Source organism: Phyllostomus hastatus, unplaced genomic scaffold (genome assembly GCF_019186645.2).
Source record: "Phyllostomus hastatus isolate PE091 unplaced genomic scaffold, TTU_PhHast_1.1 phas_contig_495, whole genome shotgun sequence".
Taxonomy (NCBI): Eukaryota; Metazoa; Chordata; class Mammalia; order Chiroptera; family Phyllostomidae; genus Phyllostomus; species Phyllostomus hastatus.
Window position 1 is genome coordinate 9,811,506 of NW_025333895.1, and position 17,761 is coordinate 9,829,266.

The following is a 17,761-nucleotide window of genomic DNA, read 5'->3' on the forward strand; positions in this document are numbered from 1 at the left end:
CCGGCTCTGGGGCACTCGGTCTGCGCGGGAGCGAGTGGGGCCTCGGTGGGCAGGGGCCTGAGTGCGTGCACGGAGCAGGGCAGCGGCCCAGTGCCCCCCGTGCACCTCAGAGGCCTCTCCCCTGTCACCTCACGTGACAGCCCTCCCTCCCGGGCAGGCACTCATCATCCCTCCCACAGGCGAGGACTGCGAGGTCCCAGCTGGCCCAGGGTCGCAGTGGAGGAGACACAGCCACGGCCGGGCAGAGTGGCTCCCGGGCCACGGCCCACCTGCCCTACAGGCCCAGCCGGGAGGGAGGGCAGCTGTCATCGAAGGCGGGCGGGCCTCTCTCTGAGTGACAGCTGAGCTCTGGGCTCCAACAGCCGTCCCGGACACAAGCCTCCCCGGACCCTGGAGGTCCCGATGGTCTGCGGCGCAGGGAAAAGGGCACTGCCATCCCCAGGGGCATTTCTGGGGCTGGGGGCTGTGGTGGGTGATTTTTTTATGTGTCAGCCTGGTGAGGCCATGGTGCCCGGAGAGAGGTGGTCAAACACAGTCCCAAGCTGCTGTGAAAGTAAGTTTCAGAATTCAGACAGTGACCAGCTCCCCCTCCATGAGGCTGGCAGTCCTCAGCAATCAGTTGGCCTTATAACGACTGAGGTTCCAAGGGAGGAGGGACCTCGGGCTCCAGGAGGCCTTGGCCTTGAGTCTCAGCATCAGTGCTTCGGGGGTCTGCAGCTTCCCCAACTGCTTGAGCTAATTCCTTAAAATCCATGAAACGCCCCCTCTGGGTGCAGGCGTTGCACTGTTTTTGTGGGGAACCTCCTGGACTAGGAAACGAAATAAACCGCATTTCAAACGGAGTCGGGCAGGAGGGGGCGCTGTCGACCGCCTCCTGGGACGGAATCACCAGCCACCGGCCACAGCGGGCTGTGCAAGAAGCCGGCTGCCCAGCGCGCGCGGCGGGGCCAGCGCCGGAGCCCGGCACCTCCCGGACCCCTAGCTTTCCTCCAGGGGACTTCCGCTGGAGACGACCTCTCCCAACTTCCTCCTTTTTCTGCATAAAATAATATGCTTCGCTTTTGTCCGGCTGCCTTTGCTCCAGCTTGCTTGTCCTGAATAGCAGTTCTTTGCTGTTCCCCCATAAATCTATTTTGCTGGTAAAATAACTTTTATTTAGTTTTAAGGTCAAAAGGGCCCACTGCCCACCACTACGCGGGGACAACCCAGCCGCAGGGGAGCCGCCTGCTCGCTCGCTGGGACCCCATCTCTGCGGGAAAGATGGGCAGCGCCGGGGAGGGCGGCGGGAACGTCGGAGACGGTCCCCAAAAGTGCGGCTGCGTCGCTGTCACCACCTGCTTCCCCGGGAGAGCCCAGGGGCCTCCCCTCCGGCGGCGGGTTTACGCCGGGCTCCCGGAACGGGCCGGCCCGCTCCCAGTTCCCTCCCACCGGTGCTCCTCTGCCGCACTGGCCGCCGGCGTGGGGACCGTGTGCGGCCTGTGGCCCCGGACGTGCTCCACGCGCAGCCCCGTCCGCAGAGCCGCGGGACCAGGGCTCCGCGCCTGCCAGTCTCGGCGCATGGGCTGGAGGGGAGGGGGGCGTCGGCGGCCAGGAAAGGGCGCTGGGCTGCGCCCCTGCCCACCGCAGCCCCTCGGCGCGGTCCTGCCTCCTGCGCCTCAGCGGCCCCCGAGCCCGCCCGACCTCGCCCCGCCCTCCCGGGGGTCGCTCACCTGAGCCCGCGGCACCGGCCCGGAACCTTGGCCCAGCCGCGGCGGCAGCGTCGGCAGCGGACCCGGACAGTTTTCCCTGGAGCACCCAGGCCGAAGCAGACGGGCGGGCTCGGGGCGGCTGGCGGGGAAGGACGAGCGCTCGGGGCTTTTCGGAGCTTTTCGGCGCGAGTCCGGGGGTGCGGGACTGAAACCGAAATGGGCAGTCTGCGGCGGAGCTGACAGAAAGGGGGCGTGGCCAGACCCCGGAGGGGCGGGCCTGCTGGGCGGGGGCGTGGTCATGTCGGGCGGGGCGGGCGCTGAGGGGCGGGGCCAGATACCGGGGGCGGGGCCATGTCGGTGGGTGGGGCTGGCGCGGTGGGGCTGCTGTATCGCCAGGGGGCGCCAAGGACTGCAGGAGGCGTGTCTCACCTGGCGCTCACAGACGTCCCTCCTGCGTACTAGTGCCCTGCGGTCCTCCGCCCCTGACCCCCCCTGGCGTTGAAGGCGCGCCACAGTCCTAGCCCACCTCCAGATCCAGACGTCCCTGCTCCGCCGTCCTCGGTGCCCCAGCCATCCCACCAGACCCCTCAAGGGACACCATCCCGTCACCTGCCCGGAAGCAACGACTTCCGCAGCGGCCGGACAGGTGCTGACGCCGCCATGCCCTGGCTCAGGGACCTGGTGTTTGACTGGCAGCAGGGCGTGCAGGCTGTGGCGCGCGGGGACTGGAGCTGCGCCCTGCGCCTCTTCTCGGGCGTCCCGGGGCAGCCCGCGAAAATGTGCTTCAACGTGGGCTGCGTGCACCTGCTGGCCGGGGACCCAGAGGCCGCGCTGCGGGTGAGCCAGGGAGCCCCCGGGTTAGTCGCTGAGACCCCACCTCCGGGGTAGGCTGTTCGCTGGCACTGGGGGCCTTACCGCGCGCCTGGCCGGTGAGCAGTGTGATGAAGACCCAGCTGCAGGGACAAGCCCCGCTTCTCCGCGGGTCACCTGGGGAAGTCAGTCCAGCGTTCTGCCTCAGTGAACACCTAAGGCAGCAGAGAGCTCTGTGGTCGAGGGACCCTCGTCCTGAGCTGGTGGAGTCAGGGCCACCATGGGGTTCAGGGGTTCCTACTGCCTCCACTGTGCTGTGACTGTATGGTCACCCGGAAAGGCCGGGTGTGACACTAGCTCAGGTGCTCACGCAGAGGCGCTAACACACCTGGCTCAGGTGCTCTCGCAGAGGCGCTGACATACCAGGAAACAAGCTTGAGGCTGGATCTGGCTGGGAAGGGGCTTGCCTGTCCCTGGAGGTGTAGGGTTTGGTGCAGGGGGCTTCAGCAGATGCCTGTGGTGATGGCGAGGAGACAGTTCTGCACCCAAAGCCCAGATGTGAGGGCTCCCCTGTCTCCCAACCTGCTCCTCAGAATAGAACCTGGGGAGCAGGATGCACAGCGCCTGCACGTCTGGCTCCGCCCAGGGGGCAGCAGGAGCCACTCTCTGCCCTTTAAGGCTTGGTGTCACCCCCACCCCCACCCCCACGGCACACAGGCCCCAACCTCTGGAAAGAGCCTGGTTCCTAGGTCCCTGACGTGGTCGATGGAAACGGCACACATGAAGAGAGCACATCCATGCTCTCGTGCAGCGACATCCATGTCCGTGTCCCCCAAACTCCTCCACCAGAAGGGACTGGGGGCCGCCGCTGTTTCTGACCTTCCATGCAAACCCATGACGCTCAGCAGCCTTTTCTGTTCACTTGCTGTCCGAGGGAGGGCGTCCGATCAGGGGACACCAGGCGGCTCGGCAGCAACCGCGGGCGTCGGGCCGTCCAGCCATCACAGCTGCGTAGCTGTGACTCACCCCCCAGGGCGAGGGGGCACCCCATCGGTTCTCCCCTCCCCCAAGGAGGAGGAGCCTCGTGCTGTCTAAAGTCAAGGCAATGAAGTCACAGTTGAAGAGCATATTTGTTGGAAATTCGAGATTTTTAAAAGCAGTGGAACAGCTGTCATTAATCATTGTTTTTGGGGAGCGGCACAGGGCGAGGAGAGGCGTGCGGAGGCCGGGCTGTGCTCTCCGGGCTCCACGGGAGCCTTGAGCTGGCTGCTGCAGAGGTGAGGGGGCGGGCGGGACAGCAGACACACAGGTGGTGCTGGCCCCGAGCGGCCGGCACACAGAGCCTCCGAGCTTGGGTCAGATCCTGTCCAGCAAGCCCCCGGCTCGGGTACACCTGGTAGCTTACGACCGCCATACACCCTCTGCGGCCTCTGTCCCCTGGAAGGGACAGATGGCGGCGTTTCTGAGTGCGGTTTCGGGAGGAGCTGTGCTGGTGTTCTTCCTGACTCTGCTGGATGAGAAGTGTGTCACTGTGTACGAGCCACCAAAAATAGGATCTACAAAAGACAAAAGTCTTACATAACGGCGCCCCCCTGAGGCAGCTGGCGTCAGTGTGGGGGACTGTCCTCTGGTCCTCTCTCCTTGTCCTCGGGGCGAGCACAGTGGTTTGTGACGCCACCTCGCTGCACTGTGAGCCCCTCGTGGGCCCTTGGGGCTCGGGTGGTTTGGGCTATGGCAGTGGAAGGGTCCCGATGGCCCTGTGCGCCCACGCACGAGCTCTGAGGGCCCCGGGCTGCATAGGGCACTTTCACGGGGCCCACAGAATTCCCCGGCCCCGTGGCTGGTCATCCATCTGGACTGTGTCTGTGGCATGGGGTGAGGGGTTACAGACCTTGGTGCTGTCGGCATTCCGTGGGCACATTTGTTCCCAGGCGTTTGACCAAGCAGTGGCCAAGGATGTGTACCTGGCTGTCGGCTTCTTCCAGCGTGGGGTGGCCAACTTCCAGCTGGAGAGGTGAGCACGGGCCCCTGGCTCCCCCTCTCCTGCGGGCCACCTCCTGCGGGCCGGGAGTGGGGCGCGGGCAGAGCCCCGTGGCCTCTCGTCTCTGCGGGGTGCACACGCTGCAGGTGTCCCCTCCTTTGCTCCTCACCACATGGTCTGCGGTGGGGGCCGAGTGCAGAGGGGCTCAGGGTCCACCCTGCTCACCTTGTCTCTGCACTGCTGCCTTCCCGGAGACAAGCCCGGCCCCCAGGACGAGCCCCACAGGGGGCCCCGTGCTGGGCACGTGGCTCAGCCCGGAGCCTCTCTGAGGAGGGGTGAATGGTGGGCAGGGGACCTTGCAGCAGGGAGTGGGGGACTTGAGGAGCAGGAGGGAACTGGCCAGGGCACAGCTGGGACACCAAAGGGGGTCTGGGTGCAGACAGGGGTGGGGGAGGGAGACGCCCCGAATGCAGAGCTGGGCCAGAGCTGGGCACCACCCCACGTTCCAGGCGTAGTCACATCTGTGCACTGACCCCTCGAAAGCTTCGTGGGGACTTGAGGAATCGCCACTGCCCCCAGCAGGTGTCCCTGGAGCCCGGGGTCGGGGGAGATGGAGATGGAGTGGGGCCCCTTTCCCCACTGAGGGCCCCCGGCTGCCCGCAGGTCCCAGGAGGCCCTGTCCGACTTCCAGGTGGCCCTGGCCCGGCTGCGGGGGAACATGGCCATCGACTACACGCAGCTGGGCCTGCGCTTCAAGCTGCAGGCCTGGGAGGTAGGCCAGGGGCGCCTCCGGGGGTGCTGTCCTGGGTGGGTGGCCTGAGTGGTCCCTCGAGGTCCTTGGTTCCTGCAAACCCCCTCCTCTGGGTCCTGTTGTCTGTTACTGTCCCAGGTGAGGCTGTGTGGACAGAGGCTCCCTCTGGCCAGGGCGCCCCCCAGCCCCCGCTGGTTACTCCCCCCCCCCCCGAGGAGTCTGGGTCCTGGGTCCTGGTGGGGTACGGACGCCAGAATTGCTTCCAGCCAGGAGAGGGGGGTGAGAGAAGGTGGCCTAGCTAAGCGACAGTGTGGGCACTGGGGGAGGGGCACTGGGAAGAACCCCAAATACTCCCGGGGACCCAGAAGCACGCTGTTGTGGAGGCCCCTGGGAACCGTGGAGGAAGGTCCATCAGGCGTGGGTCCACAGGCCCCCTGTGTCCCCCAGCCCAGGGCACTGGGCAACGCAGGTGACTCCCACTGGGCCCCGTTGCAGCGTCCCTAGAGGGGGCCGGCTGGCTCCAGGAGCGTGGTGACCCCGGCGGGCCACAGGAACCCTGGCTCCTCCTCTTCTGCGGCCGCCTCCTCGGGGCCCACTGCCCCTGGCTGGTCCCTACTGCCAACAGCCCTAACCCACCCCACGTGTCCGCCAGATGTCCTTTCACACGGGAGGGGGGACAGGACAGAGAAGGGCCACACCCCAGACCGGTGGGGTGCAGTGCAGGGAGGAAGGGGCCATGGAGGGGACTGGCCAGGCGCAGAATGGGGGTGAGAGAGGCCAGAGGGCACCCCAGAGATGGGAGATGGACCGCGGGGCGGGGGGCATCCCGGGGCACGAACCCCTGAGCCAGGCCAGCTCTGCACAGCGGGGCCCCCGGAAGAGCCCTGGGAGCTATGGGTCCCCGAGGTGGGACGGCAGGGGGGGCCCTGGCCACGGCCCACCCTCACCTGGCCCAGGTGCTGTTCAACGTGGCGGCAGCGCAGTGCCGGCTGGGACTCTGGGCCGAGGCGGCCCGCAGCCTGGAGGACGCCGTCTCCAAGGGGCCCGAAGGCGCCCGCCGTGACCTGGACGCGGCCCTGGCCCGAGTGCAGGTGAGGGGCGGGCGGGGAGGACCAGGCCGGCCGCTGCCCACGGGTGTCTGCACTGACCCAGAGCCGCTCACGGGGCCCAGCGCCCACACACCTACAGACCCCCACAGGCCCACCTGCGTGAGACAAACACGTCGAGGGCCAGGTGGCCCGTGTGCCTAGGTGTGGCGGCTGGGCAAGGGCGCTCCACGGCCCATGGGGAGAGGTGGGGACCCCGAGTGACGCTGTCTGCTCTGGAGCGCAGAGGCTATGGCAGGTGCACGTGGCCAGACGTGGGGTCAGCATGGGCCGGGCCTCCCTCCAGGAACAGGGCACCCTGCAGCCTCGGAGTGTCCCCAGGGGTGAGGTCTTCCGGCCTCTCCGGCGCTACCTGGAGCACCTGAAGCCCATGGACTTCCTGGGCAAGGCCAAGGTAAGGGGGCGGCTTCTTGCTTCTCAGGCCGCAGGCACTCGGGGGCCAGAGGGCCCAGTGGCCAGAGACGGGCAGGCGGCCAGGCCTGTGCTGAGCTCTCAGGGGCGGGCGGGGTCTGGTGCACGTCCCGCACAGGCCCTGGGGGGTGGACAGTGGGCACAGGGCTGGGGGCACGTGTCCAAATGGGGCCCACAGACCTGGGACCGCGGGACCAGGGGGCAGAGCAGGGGCCCCAGGTGCTGCTCTTTCTGCCACTGCCGCCAGGCTCTGCTGGCCCCAGCAGCCCCCACCGAGTGCGAGGGCAGGGGCGGCCGCGCTGGGCCGGGCCGACAGCACCACCATCACAGGACACTGGGGAGCGGCCTGTCCCCAAGGGCGGGGCGCAGGCGGGCAAGTGGCCCCTGGGTGCTCGGAGGAAAAGTCGCTTTGGTTTGGGGTCGGTGGCCTTGGGCCAGCCGGACGCCCCGAGCCACGGAGGGCCAGCGTGCCGTGTGCGGCCGTGTGGGGCCCCGGGTGAGAGCAGGAGTCACGGACACCGAGACCCTTTGCTGTGTCCCCTGGCGGAGGCCGGCCCGCTGGGCGGAGCGGGGGCTCTGGGTGGCATTACCCTACCACATTCCAGTCTCCTTTTCACAGTAGAAGACTTTCTAAGGAGCAAAACTATTTTAAAATCTGTAGCATGAAAATAAGTAAAAACGATGAGCCTTCCTCTACCCAGAGTGTCTCTCCACCTGGCCGGCCCTTGGGTGGTGTGGTGGCCTCGGGCCGGGGTGGCGCCGCCCAGCAGACGGGAGGTGTGGGGTGCAGGCAGGCACCCAGGGCTGGGGAGCAGACACCGCGGGGCCCCTGGGGGTGTGGTTGGGCACCTCTGACCCAGCTGTCCCTCTGCTGTCCCTCACCAGGTGGTGATGGCCTCTGGCACTGGGCTTCAGCAGCCCCAGGTGGGTGGACACCTCCCTCCCCTCAGCCCCGCCTCTTTGCCCAGGGTCTTGCGGGTCAGAGTGCTGTGACCCCCTGTGCAGGCGGGCAGAGGCCGCGCCTGCCCTGCGCCCTCCCTGGACTCCCCAGCGTCCCTCTGATCGGGCACAGGGGGGCCGCTGTCCCGTCCCTCCTGTGGGGCAGCCTGTGAACACCACACTGTCTTGCCTGGGGAAGCACCGCCGGGCCCCCCACCCCGCCCCTCACCCAGGGGCGTCGGGGCACTGAGCAGAATGTCGCTCTGTGCCCGCAGGTTCCGGACCAGGGTCGGGGAGCCAGGCCCAGGGCGGGCCTGAGGTAAGAAGCGGCGCTGCCCCTCCGCGTGCTTGCTTCCCTGGTCGGGGCGGCGGAGCCCGCACACCCGGCGTAGCCACTCTCCGCCACAGGCCAGGACCGCCACGTCCCCTTTTCAGCAGGAAACCGGCCGCAGCCCCTGGAGCCAGGGGCATCCAGGCTCTCAGCCCTTCCTGTGGCCCCGTCTGTGCAGAGGCCCAGGGCGCCCTCTCTCCTGCCACTCTCCTCGGACCACCGCTCAGGCCCCGGTGGGCTCCAGGCAGCAGGGCGGGGTGGCGTGAGGCGCACGGGATGGGGCGCAGGCTGGGCCGTGTCTGCCCCGAGCAGCCGCCCCACCACCACACCTGGGCCTTGGACAGGGGGCCACTGCCACTGGAGGCGTTCAGGGTCACACAGCGTGGGGGGCAGGCCCCTCACTGCCCACCCCCTGGTCTCTGTACTCAGGGCTCCCCTGAGGCCCACCTTTTGTAGAGCCCTTGACTGGGGGGGCAGCCGGTGGGCTGCGCCAGGGGGAGGTGGGCCCTGAGGATGGGGCGCCCTCCCCCCAGGGCCCACGACACAGGCCCCTGCGGAGCCGGAGCCGGCACACCTCTCGGCCCCGGGACGCCCCCCAGCACAGTCACGGAGGTCGGATCTGGCCGGGCAGGGCGGGCTGAGCACCGTGCGCGTGTCTCCGAGGGTGAGCAGGTGAGTGGGCTGGGTGGCGCGGGACAGGGGCCACAGTACCGGGAGGACCCTCCACTCCAGGCTGAGCCCAGGGACCAGCGGCCACAGCCGGGCACTGCAAAGGTCTCAGGCAGGGCGGGCAGCCTCCTCGCCCGTCCCCGACAGGCTCTCCAGGGGCCTGGCCTGCAGCCCGCCCCTCCCAGCAGCGGGCCATCCCCGCCTTGGTCAGGCCCCGTCTCCCTGCCTGCCCTCCTGGCCGCGGGTCAGCCCCAGGCGCTGGGGTTTGGCTGAAGAGGGAGGGCGTGGGCCTCACTTCCTGCCACGCATGGAGGAGGCGGTTCCCCATTCGGTGTATCAGAGACTCCGAGGGAAGGGGGTCACTGCCACCGGCTCCCTGACGCTCCCACCACCCCGGGCCCCACCGTGGCCCCACCCATGGCCCCACCCGTGGCTTCCACCCGTGGCTTCCCTTGCAGAGACCCCCCCCGGAGCAGGCTAGCCAGCAGGCTCCTGTAGGTAAGGGCGTCCCGCCTGCTGTGCCGGGTGGGAGCAGGCTGGCGGGGAGGGGTGCTGAGAGCAGGCTCTCTGGTCCCCGACAAGGGAGCTGGCAGCCTCAGGCCTCCCTGTGGGTGGGTCGTTCTGGCAGCCCCTCCAAAACGCTGCCCTTCGGGGGTGAGGGCCTGCTGAGCCCCTGCTCTGTCCCCCTCGGCAGGGCAGCTGGCGGCTGGGTGGCCAGACCCTGAGCCCTCTGCAGACCCCGTGGGTGCTGGGGTAAGAGGTCCTTACTCCCCAGATATGAGGAGGCCCCAAGACCAGGCCCTGTCCCTCTGAGTGGCCCGAGGGTCCCAGCGGAGAAGCTGTGCAGTCCCTTAGCCCCAGCCTCTCCCGCCCTCCCAGTCCTGGACCTCACCGCACCCCCTGCCCCCGGGCCCAAAGCCCCCCGTGGCCATGAAGATCTAGGGCTGCAGAGACCCACCACCTTTCTGCCTGGCCCAGGGAGTGGCCGCAGGGGACCGCACGCGCTCGGAGGCCGTCACGGTGCAGTGTGCCTTTACCCTGGCCCTGGAGGCCCCGCGAGGAGCCAGCCTGTCCAGCCTGAGGGCCCTGCTGAGCGAGGCCCTCCCTGCCCAGGCGCAGTGCGGGCAGCTCAGGTGGGCACCTCTCAGCCCGGGGAGGGGCCGGAGCTGGAAGAGGGGCGGCCGCACCGGGGGCTGCGGGTGTCCGGGATCCGCAGCAGCCCCACGGCCCCGGCCCGTGCAGGCCGGCAGCCCCTCGCTGCCCACACTGACGGGCCTCTCCGCAGTTACCGGGAGCCTGGCGGCCGCGGGCGCTGGGTCCCCCTGCCTGAGGAGCGGGCGCTGCAGCGGGCCTGGCGGGACGCGGCTTCTGGCCCCGAGGGGCTGCAGCTGCGGTGCCGGGTGAGCCTCGGGGAGCCAGGGCCTGGGCCTGCGTGGGGCAGCCTTGGGGGAGGAGGGCCCAGGGCCCTCCGGTGCCGGCTGACCCTGCGGTGTCCCTCCGCCACAGGCAGTAGACGGCCGGCCGGTCCTCTGCCAGGTGGTGGCCCGGCACAGCTACTCTGCCCAGCGGCCCGAGGACCTGGACCCGCAGCCGGGGGACACTGTGGACGTCCTGTGTGGAGGCGGGGCAGGCGGCGCCCTCTCCCCGTCACCGGCTGGGGCCACCGGGGCAGGCGGGGTCCGCGAGCGGACGTGGCATTGTGCCCTGTCCCCTGCAGTGGACCAGGCGTGGCTGGAGGGCCACTGTGATGGCCGTGTGGGCATCTTCCCCAAGTGCTTCGTGGTCCCGGCTGGCCATTGTGCGTGAGGAGCCCGGGCGGCGGCGGCGACACCAGCCCTGAGAAGCCCCGTGGCGGGAGGGAGGGTTTTAATAAAAGCGGTCTTCCCCCAGAGGAGCGGGCGTGCTCTGGGCTTGGTCACTCCGAGGCCTGACTGAGGGCATGGGGGGGGCAGGGCCGCTCCAGAGCAGCCCCTGGTCCCTCAGGCCGGGTGACACTGGGGCTCCAGGCGGGGCCTCCCTAGCCTCCTCTTGAGGACACTGGGCCCCCTGCCTGCCACTCCCGGGGAGGGGCCGCTCCCTTTTGCTCCAGCCATCGGTCCCCTCTCCTGGGCTCGACCCAGTGCATCATCCCTCTGGTGCCCGGCAGGCCTGGCAGTGGGCAGCTGTAGTGGGGGAGGGGACCCAGGGTGCCAGGACAGAGAAGCCACTGATGGGGAGGCCCCGGTGGGGGTCACGGCACTGCCTCCTTGGCCAGAGCAACTCTGTCCTGAGGTCGGAGCCCACAGGACAAGCCCCTGGGAGCTGCACAGTCAGGGGCTTGTGGAGGTCCCAGCCAGTGCGGGCGTCCAGGCTGGGTGGCCCGGCCAGGTGGAGCCTCTCGCGTGCTAGGAGACCTCCTGCTTAGTCCTTGAGCCAGAGCAGCAGGGCCGCGGCAGCAGCAAGGATGGCCCCAAGGGTCAGCACCGCAAAGGTGACACCGGCCACCCAGATGCCATAGCTCTGTGCCCGCCACTGGGCAGGGGCCTCGGCCGGGATCATGTTGGTCAGGTTCAGCATGTAGCCCAGCGTCCAGCCGATGTCGGTGCCGCCGGCCTGGGGGACGCACGGGCGGTCAGGGCTGTGGCCAGCCGCCCCCAACCCCCACCCGCCCCTCCTGGGCCCGGGAGGGAGCCACCTGCTTGCGGAACTCGATGCTGGGCCAGGTGTGCTCGCCGAACCCGTAGCCGTCCACCAGGAGCATGAGGATGTACAGGCCCGAGGCGCAGTAGTCACGCAGCCGGCTGTCCTGCCCGGCCGAGAGATCCTCCACCTGGGCCGGGAAGGGCCGGGGCCAGGTGAAGCCACGCCGCGGGGGCCGCCGGGGCCGGCCCCACCTGAGGCCAAGGGGCTGCCCTCCCTTCCACAGCCCCCCCAACCCCAGCGGTCACGCTGTCCAGGGTGGGGTCCCCCAGTCCCCGCTCGGATGCGCTGCCGCCCGGGCGGCCCCGGGGCCCACCCACCTGCCTCCAGGTCTTCTGGCAGAACTCCCAGACGGTGGCGTTGGCCGTGGCCAGCGGCTGCCCCGAGGTGAGGTTCAGGAAGTGGAAGGTGTAGTAGAAGCTGGAGAAGGCCTGTGGGGGGTCAGGGGTGTCTCTGTGCTGGGGCGGCGCTGGTCTGCACCCTGCCCCACGCCAGGTGCAGAGTCCCCAAGAGCCCCGAGTCCCGGGTCCACCTGGTGTCGGGCCCCGGGGCTCACATAGAACTGGCCCCGCACGGGGGGCTGGTAGACCCCGTTGAAGGCGCAGTCTCCCCGGCCCTCACAGCGGGAGAAGTTGAAGAGCTCCCGGATGGCCTCGACGCAGGCGCTGGGGTTCCCGGTGCCCTCCACGGTCAGGTTCGGGGGCAGGTGCGGGGGCGCTGTGCCCTGCACACAAGGCGACTCGAACAGGTGGGCCAGGGACAGCGTGTCCCGGTAGCCGCTGTGGTAGCAGGGGTGGCGGACCAGGCTGGAGGGGCTGCTCTGCGGAGGGGGCGGGAGGCGGCCCTGAGCACCTCCAGGGAGCGGGGGCTCGGCCGTCGGGCCCCGCCCCCGGGAGAGCCCACCTGCACCAGCCGGGCCAGCAGCCTGCTCAGTGCCTGGTCCCGCCCGAAGCAGAGGTGGCTGTGGGTGTAGACGCCGTGCTCGAAGCCGTAGAGGCGGAAGGTGGCCTGCGAGCTCTCGTCCTGGACGGGGCCTCCGGGCACGAAGGTGATCTGGGTGGAGGCCCCACCCATGTCCAGGGCGCCCACCAGCGTCCCCTCCGGAGGCCGGATCCACTCTCCAGAGAAGGAGCACTGAGCGGAGACGGGCACAGTTGGGGACCAGGGGGGCCGGCCGGCCCCGCTCCCGCAGCCCGCCCCCCCCCCGCCCCGGGGCTGCCCACGCACCCTGACCAGCAAGCCCAGGACGTAGTTGATGGTGATCCAACCAAAGGCACCTTCCTCCCGACCGGGCAGGAGCTCGGCGCCCCGGAAATCGAGGGGGGCCCGGCCCAGGGCCTGGGCAACCGCTGCGAAGACGCCCGCCGCCTGAGAGCTGTTCTTCCGGCTGCGCGGGAGGGGGCGCTGAGGTCCACGGGGGGCCTGCCCGCCCGCCTGCCCGCCCGCCTGCCCTTGGGAGTGCCGGCCCCACCTGAGCAGCCTCATGCCGGCTGTGGCCCCCAGGAACATGGGCGTTCGCGAGTGCTGGGCTGCCGGGACCGCGGCCAGCGCCTCCTGCAGGCAGCCCTGCAGGCTCTCGCCGGCCTGGGCGGGGTCGGAGGCGTAGGAGGAGATGCCAGGCCCTGAAACACAGCACCCCGGGACCGGGCTCCAGGCCCCGAAGGCTGGCTGGGCTGAGAGGGCCTGTGGGGGGTTGGACAGTGGCCCCCAGAAGGAGTGTCCACGTCACCTCCCCCCCTCCAGAACCTTCCAGCATGGCCTTCTTTGGGAAGAAGTCTTTGCAGATGTCAGTAAGGACCTGGAGGTGAGGTCCTCCTGGATCCCCCTAGGGGACCCCCATGGCGGGACAGGGCCCTCGTGAGAGAAGGGACAGGGGGCTGAGACCCGGGGAGGCAGCTGGGCAAGGGGCAGGGGCAGGCAGGGGTGGACCACAGCTGCAGGAACCCCAGGAGCCCCAAAGCCGGAGGAGGCAGGACCTCGGGCTCCAGCAGGGGCCTGTCCGCACCCAGGGAGGCCCTGGCGAGCTCTGGCCCTGCCCGGCCCTGCCTCCTAGGGCAGCCCACGCCACGTCTCGGAGCCCCTCTCCTTTAGGGCAGTCCCCCCGGGGGCAGACGCCAGCCTGTGCTGCCTTCCAGCCCCGCCCGGCAGGGGCCGTAGCTCCGGACACTGCCCACCTTTGACAGACTGGCCCACTGACCTTGCACCCTGCAGGCCAGGGCCTGGCTGACCACACCTGTGTCATTCTCCTTGTCCGCCGGCCAACGGTACACGAAGAGGGATGTGTGGGAGGAGCCCGCGTCGAGCACAACCCCGAACTGGGAGCGACACGGGGTTCAGGATGGCGCGGGCCTGCCCCTCCCGCCCCCGGCTCAGGGTCTGGGAGCACACCTTGGTGTCCGTGGGCAGCAGGACATTGGTGGCCTCCACCAGGATGAGAATGAGCGTGGTGAGGGCCGAGGCCGCGGTGATGCCCAGCAGGGCCGTGAGGACCCTCTCCTTGCTGGTCAGCTTCATGGTGGGGGCAGGGCTGCACCTGGGGGATGGGGCAGGGTGGGCAGCGGTGGGCAGACCCCCCCTCTCTGCCCTCTGGGGGTGTGGTGTGGCTCGCCAGGTCGAAGGGCAGGGCCGAAGGCCACAGCTGGGAGCCCGGGTGCAACGGGCTTTGGAGGGGGCGTGGGCACCAGGCACCAGGAGGCCGTGTCGGGGGGCGAGACTGGCATGGCCCACCACGCTCACGGACAGCCCAGGGGCCCCTTTCTGACACCACTGTGTGGCAGGACCAGTGGGGCTGCCTGCCCACCCCTCGGGGTGTCCGGGCTGGAGCCCTGCCCCCCCCACCTCACCCCCACAGAAGGCGCCCAGCTCTGCGGTCAGCTCTGGGCTGACCTGCGGGGCCCAGGACACCGGCTCCTGCCCACCTGCCTCCTCTCTGGGCCCCACCCTGAGGGCCCCCCGGGAGGGGCTTTCTCTGGGGCCCTGAGGTCAAGCCTGAGCCGGGGGGTGCAGGGGACCTCCCGTGGCCCAGTGAGTGGGGTCGGTGGGGTCTCGGGAAGCACACCCTGTCCCGGAAGGACCTCGAGGCGGCGTTAACAGACACCTGGTTTCTGCTTGAAAACCCAGCCTCCAGCATCTCCGAGCTGAAACCTTCTGGCCGGCTCCGGGTGGCCGAGGCTGACCCGCGGACACAGGGCCCTGGAGCTGGCCGCGCTCTCGGGGTCACCAGGAGCCTCGGGCCGGCGCACCGCTGCCCAGGGAACCCGATCTCCGGGTGGCAGCACTTTGGGGTCACGGGGTTCTGTATCGTATCGCCCATTCCTGCGCCCCTGCACTTCGTCCAAACTGAGTGACACCCGAGCAGGAGGCCGCCTCTGTCCAGGCTTCTGGCCCGTGGGGACTGCCACCGGCCACGTGGCTCTGACCCCACTTGGAGGAGGGGAGACGGAGGCACAGAGGGGACAGGTGACCTGCTCGGGCTACAGTCAGGGGAGGCCTCGGTGGGACCAGCCTGTGTCATCAGCCAGCACCCAGGCCGCAGGCCACCTCTCACCTCACAGTGACAAAGAGGTGGGTGCCAGGCAGGTGCCAGGGACACCAGGACCCCATGGCACACCCCACCTCCAGGGGACGTAGCATGTGAGCCCCAAGCCTTAACCCCCCGGGGTGAGCGAAGAGAATAGGAAGGCTCCCCACACTCAGGACAGCCCCCCCAGACCAGGACAGGACCCCCCCAGACCAGGACAGGACCCCCCAGACCAGAAAAGATCCCCCCAGACCAGAAAAAACCCCCCCACAAACCAGGACAGCACTCCCCCTGACTGGTACAGATTTGCCCAGACCAGGACAGACCCCCAGACCAGAAAAGCCCCCTCACCTGGGCTGGTGGGCAGCCGGCTGCAGCAAGGAGGAAGCTGGACTGCTCCCTCAGACACCTGCCAGGTTCTGTCCAGCCTGCCTCCCCCTCCCTGCCCTCCCCTCCCTATTACTCACCAGCCTCCTGGGTCTGGGCCTGCAGCCAGGCAGGTGGCAGAGGCTGACGCAGGTGCACTGCCAGCCAGAGCCACCCACCCCGCGCGGCAGACCACCCCCAGCGCACAGACCGATGACCGTGGCTCAGTGGGGTGGAGCTCCAGTCCCTGCCCAGGGTCATCTCCTCACTGCTGAGGGTCCCTCAACCCCCTGCTGCCCAGGGGCGTCACCCCCTCTGCCTGCCCTGCTCTGGGACCAGAGCACGTGGGCCCCGCCTCTCTTTGGCGGGTGCTGGACTTTGCCCTCTGACCCTCCCCTCCCCTCCCCCCGCCAGAGGATGAGTGCCAGGGCAGGTCAGGGTCAGGTGACCAGAAAAGGTGGAGGGCCCAGGCTCAGCCAGAGCAAAGGCCAGGAGGCCGCCCAGCCTGTTGTGCAGTCCGTCCTTGGGGGCAAGCCGCAGCCTCGGCGCCTGGCTGCAGGGCGCTCCGCACACAGTGGACGTGGGCCACAACCTGGTCGCCCCTTTGTGCACAGCCGGCTGCAGGGCCCTGCCTGCTGGGAGCCCCTGTGGCCACCCCCTTGGCCACTCCCCTGCAGGTACCAGCTCCGGTCTGTCTTTGGGACCCGGTCCCAGGGGTGGATGGGGCCCGGTTTCTTCCACTCGGCATGTGGCCGAGGCCCACTGGCTCCTGTGGGTGCCAAGTGCCCCTCCCCCGCACCCAGCCGAGTGCAGCTGGGCCTGCCTGTCCAAGGCATTTCTGGACTTTCTACTTTCTTTTTTAAAAGATTTTTATTTATTTTTAGAGAGAGAGGGGAAGGGAGGGAGAAAGAGAGGGAGAGAAACATCAGTGTGTGCTTGCCTCTCCTGCACCCCCTACTGGGGACCTGGCCTGCAACCCAGGCATGTGCCCTGACTGGGAATTGAGCGTGCGACCCTTTGGTTTGCAGGCCAGCGCTCAGACCACTGAGCCACAGCAGCCGGGGCTACTTATTTTTTGGAAAAGCCAAGCTGTGCTGCCTGCTACCGAAGCATGTAACGGCTGTGTCCAGCATGTAACGGTTGCTCAGGAACGACTTACAAACCACAAACCAATGCATTTCCCGTGCTGTGTGTTTCTGCTGCTACGCGCCCCGTCTGCCTTTTAAAACACGTTTGCAGCAGGACAGCACGCCGCGGTACGCCGGCGGCAGCCTCGCCCATCTCGTGTTCGCAGTGTCTCGACCACATACACCGTCCGTCTCGTGCGGGATTTAATCTCGGGCCGTCTGGCTCCTCGTGGCCCCCAGGCGTGCGCCCGCCCACTGGGCGCGTCACCCAACCACCCGCTGCTGGGGTGTGCGCGGCTGCGCGAGGGGCGGGGCTGGGGCTGAGGCCGAGGCGCGCGCGCTCTCTGCCAGCCGATACCCACTGCTCGCAAACACCGCCCTCGCCCGCACGGCCCTGTTTGTGCGGGTCTGTTTGTGACCCACGACTGCCGCGACCTCATCCCCAATTCTGTCTCAGTCGCTGCAGCCAACTTGTCGGCCTTAATGTTCTGCAGTTCGAGTCCTCCAGCCTTGTTCTTCTTTTTCAATGCTGGTTTTTTTTTTTTAGCTATTTTAATTCTTCTGCCCTTCCGTGTATATAAAGTATACCCCTGAAATTTTGATTGGCGTTATGTTAAATCTGTGATCCCTTAACAGAGAATTGATATCTTTACAATTTTGAGTCTTCCAACCCAAGAACACAATTCATAAAGGATTTAGATATTTAAAATTTTTTACCAGCATTTTCTAGTTTCCAGAATAAGATCCAGTACATCTTTAAAAATTTATTTTGAGACTTCCAATCAAGATGGAGGTGTAGGCAAACACGCTCCGACTCCTCACACAACCACAGCAAAAACCGCAACCAGACTGCACAACAACTCTCACCCAGGGCCATCAGAAAACCGAGCCATATGGAAGTCTGACAACCAGGGATCTACAGAAGCCACACTCATCCAGACCGGCAGGGGAGGCAGAGGGGCGGAGACGTGCAGGAAGGAGCTGACGTGCCCGGAGAGGCAGGGAGACGGGAGCAGGCTGTCCCACACCCACGTGTGGTGGGTGAACATCGGGACGGACACCTCGAGAGCGCGGGATCCCAGCCTCACACCAGACCACCCAGCCCAGGGTCCCAGCACCAGGAAAATAAGTTCCCATAACTTCCGGCTGTGAAAACCAGTGGGGGTTGGGGCAGCGGAGGAAACTGCCGGATTTTCAGGAAACTCCATTTAAAGGCCCATACCAACTTAGAATCTACTCAAACCCACCTCCCTGGGATTCAGCACCAGGGCAATAGCTGGAGGGGCACCAGGGACACGCGGGGAGAAGGGAGAAAGTGAGGTGACCGGCAACAGGGCCAGTGCTAGGCTTCAGAGGCCAGCTCCAGAGGCCAGGCAGCGACAG

The 17,761-nt window shown here is 68.0% G+C and overlaps 3 protein-coding genes across 12 annotated transcripts in view; 1 reads left to right on the forward strand and 2 right to left on the reverse strand.

The window, feature by feature from the left end:
* The window catches only part of EXD3 (exonuclease 3'-5' domain containing 3), a 40,312-nt gene extending 38,434 nt beyond the window's left edge, over positions 1 to 1,878 (reverse strand). The window contains exon 1 of the mRNA XM_045846405.1: positions 1,710 to 1,878. The gene's annotated coding sequence lies outside the window, so the exon portion shown is untranslated. The remainder of the gene's footprint in view (positions 1 to 1,709) is intronic.
* A 277-nt stretch (positions 1,879 to 2,155) lies between these two features.
* NOXA1 (NADPH oxidase activator 1) lies at positions 2,156 to 10,537 on the forward strand. 9 transcript variants are annotated; one of them, XM_045846183.1, is made up of 13 exons: positions 3,637 to 4,512; positions 5,143 to 5,251; positions 6,187 to 6,321; positions 6,623 to 6,730; positions 7,633 to 7,671; positions 7,962 to 8,005; positions 8,551 to 8,689; positions 9,145 to 9,184; positions 9,381 to 9,439; positions 9,665 to 9,819; positions 9,972 to 10,086; positions 10,193 to 10,307; positions 10,404 to 10,537. In XM_045846183.1, the coding sequence occupies exons 1-13, from the start codon at positions 4,250 to 4,252 to the stop codon at positions 10,490 to 10,492; spliced, it is 1,410 nt and encodes a 469-aa protein (XP_045702139.1). In that variant the 5' UTR covers positions 3,637 to 4,249; the 3' UTR covers positions 10,493 to 10,537. The 9 variants fall into 9 exon arrangements, with proteins under 9 accessions (XP_045702132.1, XP_045702139.1, XP_045702137.1 ...); XM_045846181.1 differs by having other exon boundaries at positions 10,193 to 10,498; XM_045846182.1 differs by lacking the exon at positions 9,381 to 9,439 and having other exon boundaries at positions 9,665 to 10,086.
* ENTPD8 (ectonucleoside triphosphate diphosphohydrolase 8) lies at positions 10,536 to 15,601 on the reverse strand. 2 transcript variants are annotated; one of them, XM_045846186.1, is made up of 10 exons: positions 15,353 to 15,601; positions 13,754 to 13,898; positions 13,599 to 13,680; positions 12,837 to 12,987; positions 12,593 to 12,752; positions 12,269 to 12,499; positions 11,922 to 12,185; positions 11,686 to 11,796; positions 11,361 to 11,495; positions 10,536 to 11,278 (listed from the first exon to the last, which is right to left on the reverse strand). In XM_045846186.1, the coding sequence occupies exons 2-10, from the start codon at positions 13,877 to 13,879 to the stop codon at positions 11,087 to 11,089; spliced, it is 1,452 nt and encodes a 483-aa protein (XP_045702142.1). In that variant the 5' UTR covers positions 13,880 to 13,898; positions 15,353 to 15,601; the 3' UTR covers positions 10,536 to 11,086. The 2 variants fall into 2 exon arrangements, with proteins under 2 accessions (XP_045702142.1, XP_045702141.1); XM_045846185.1 differs by having other exon boundaries at positions 13,563 to 13,680.
* Between the last annotated feature and the right edge of the window lie 2,160 nt (positions 15,602 to 17,761).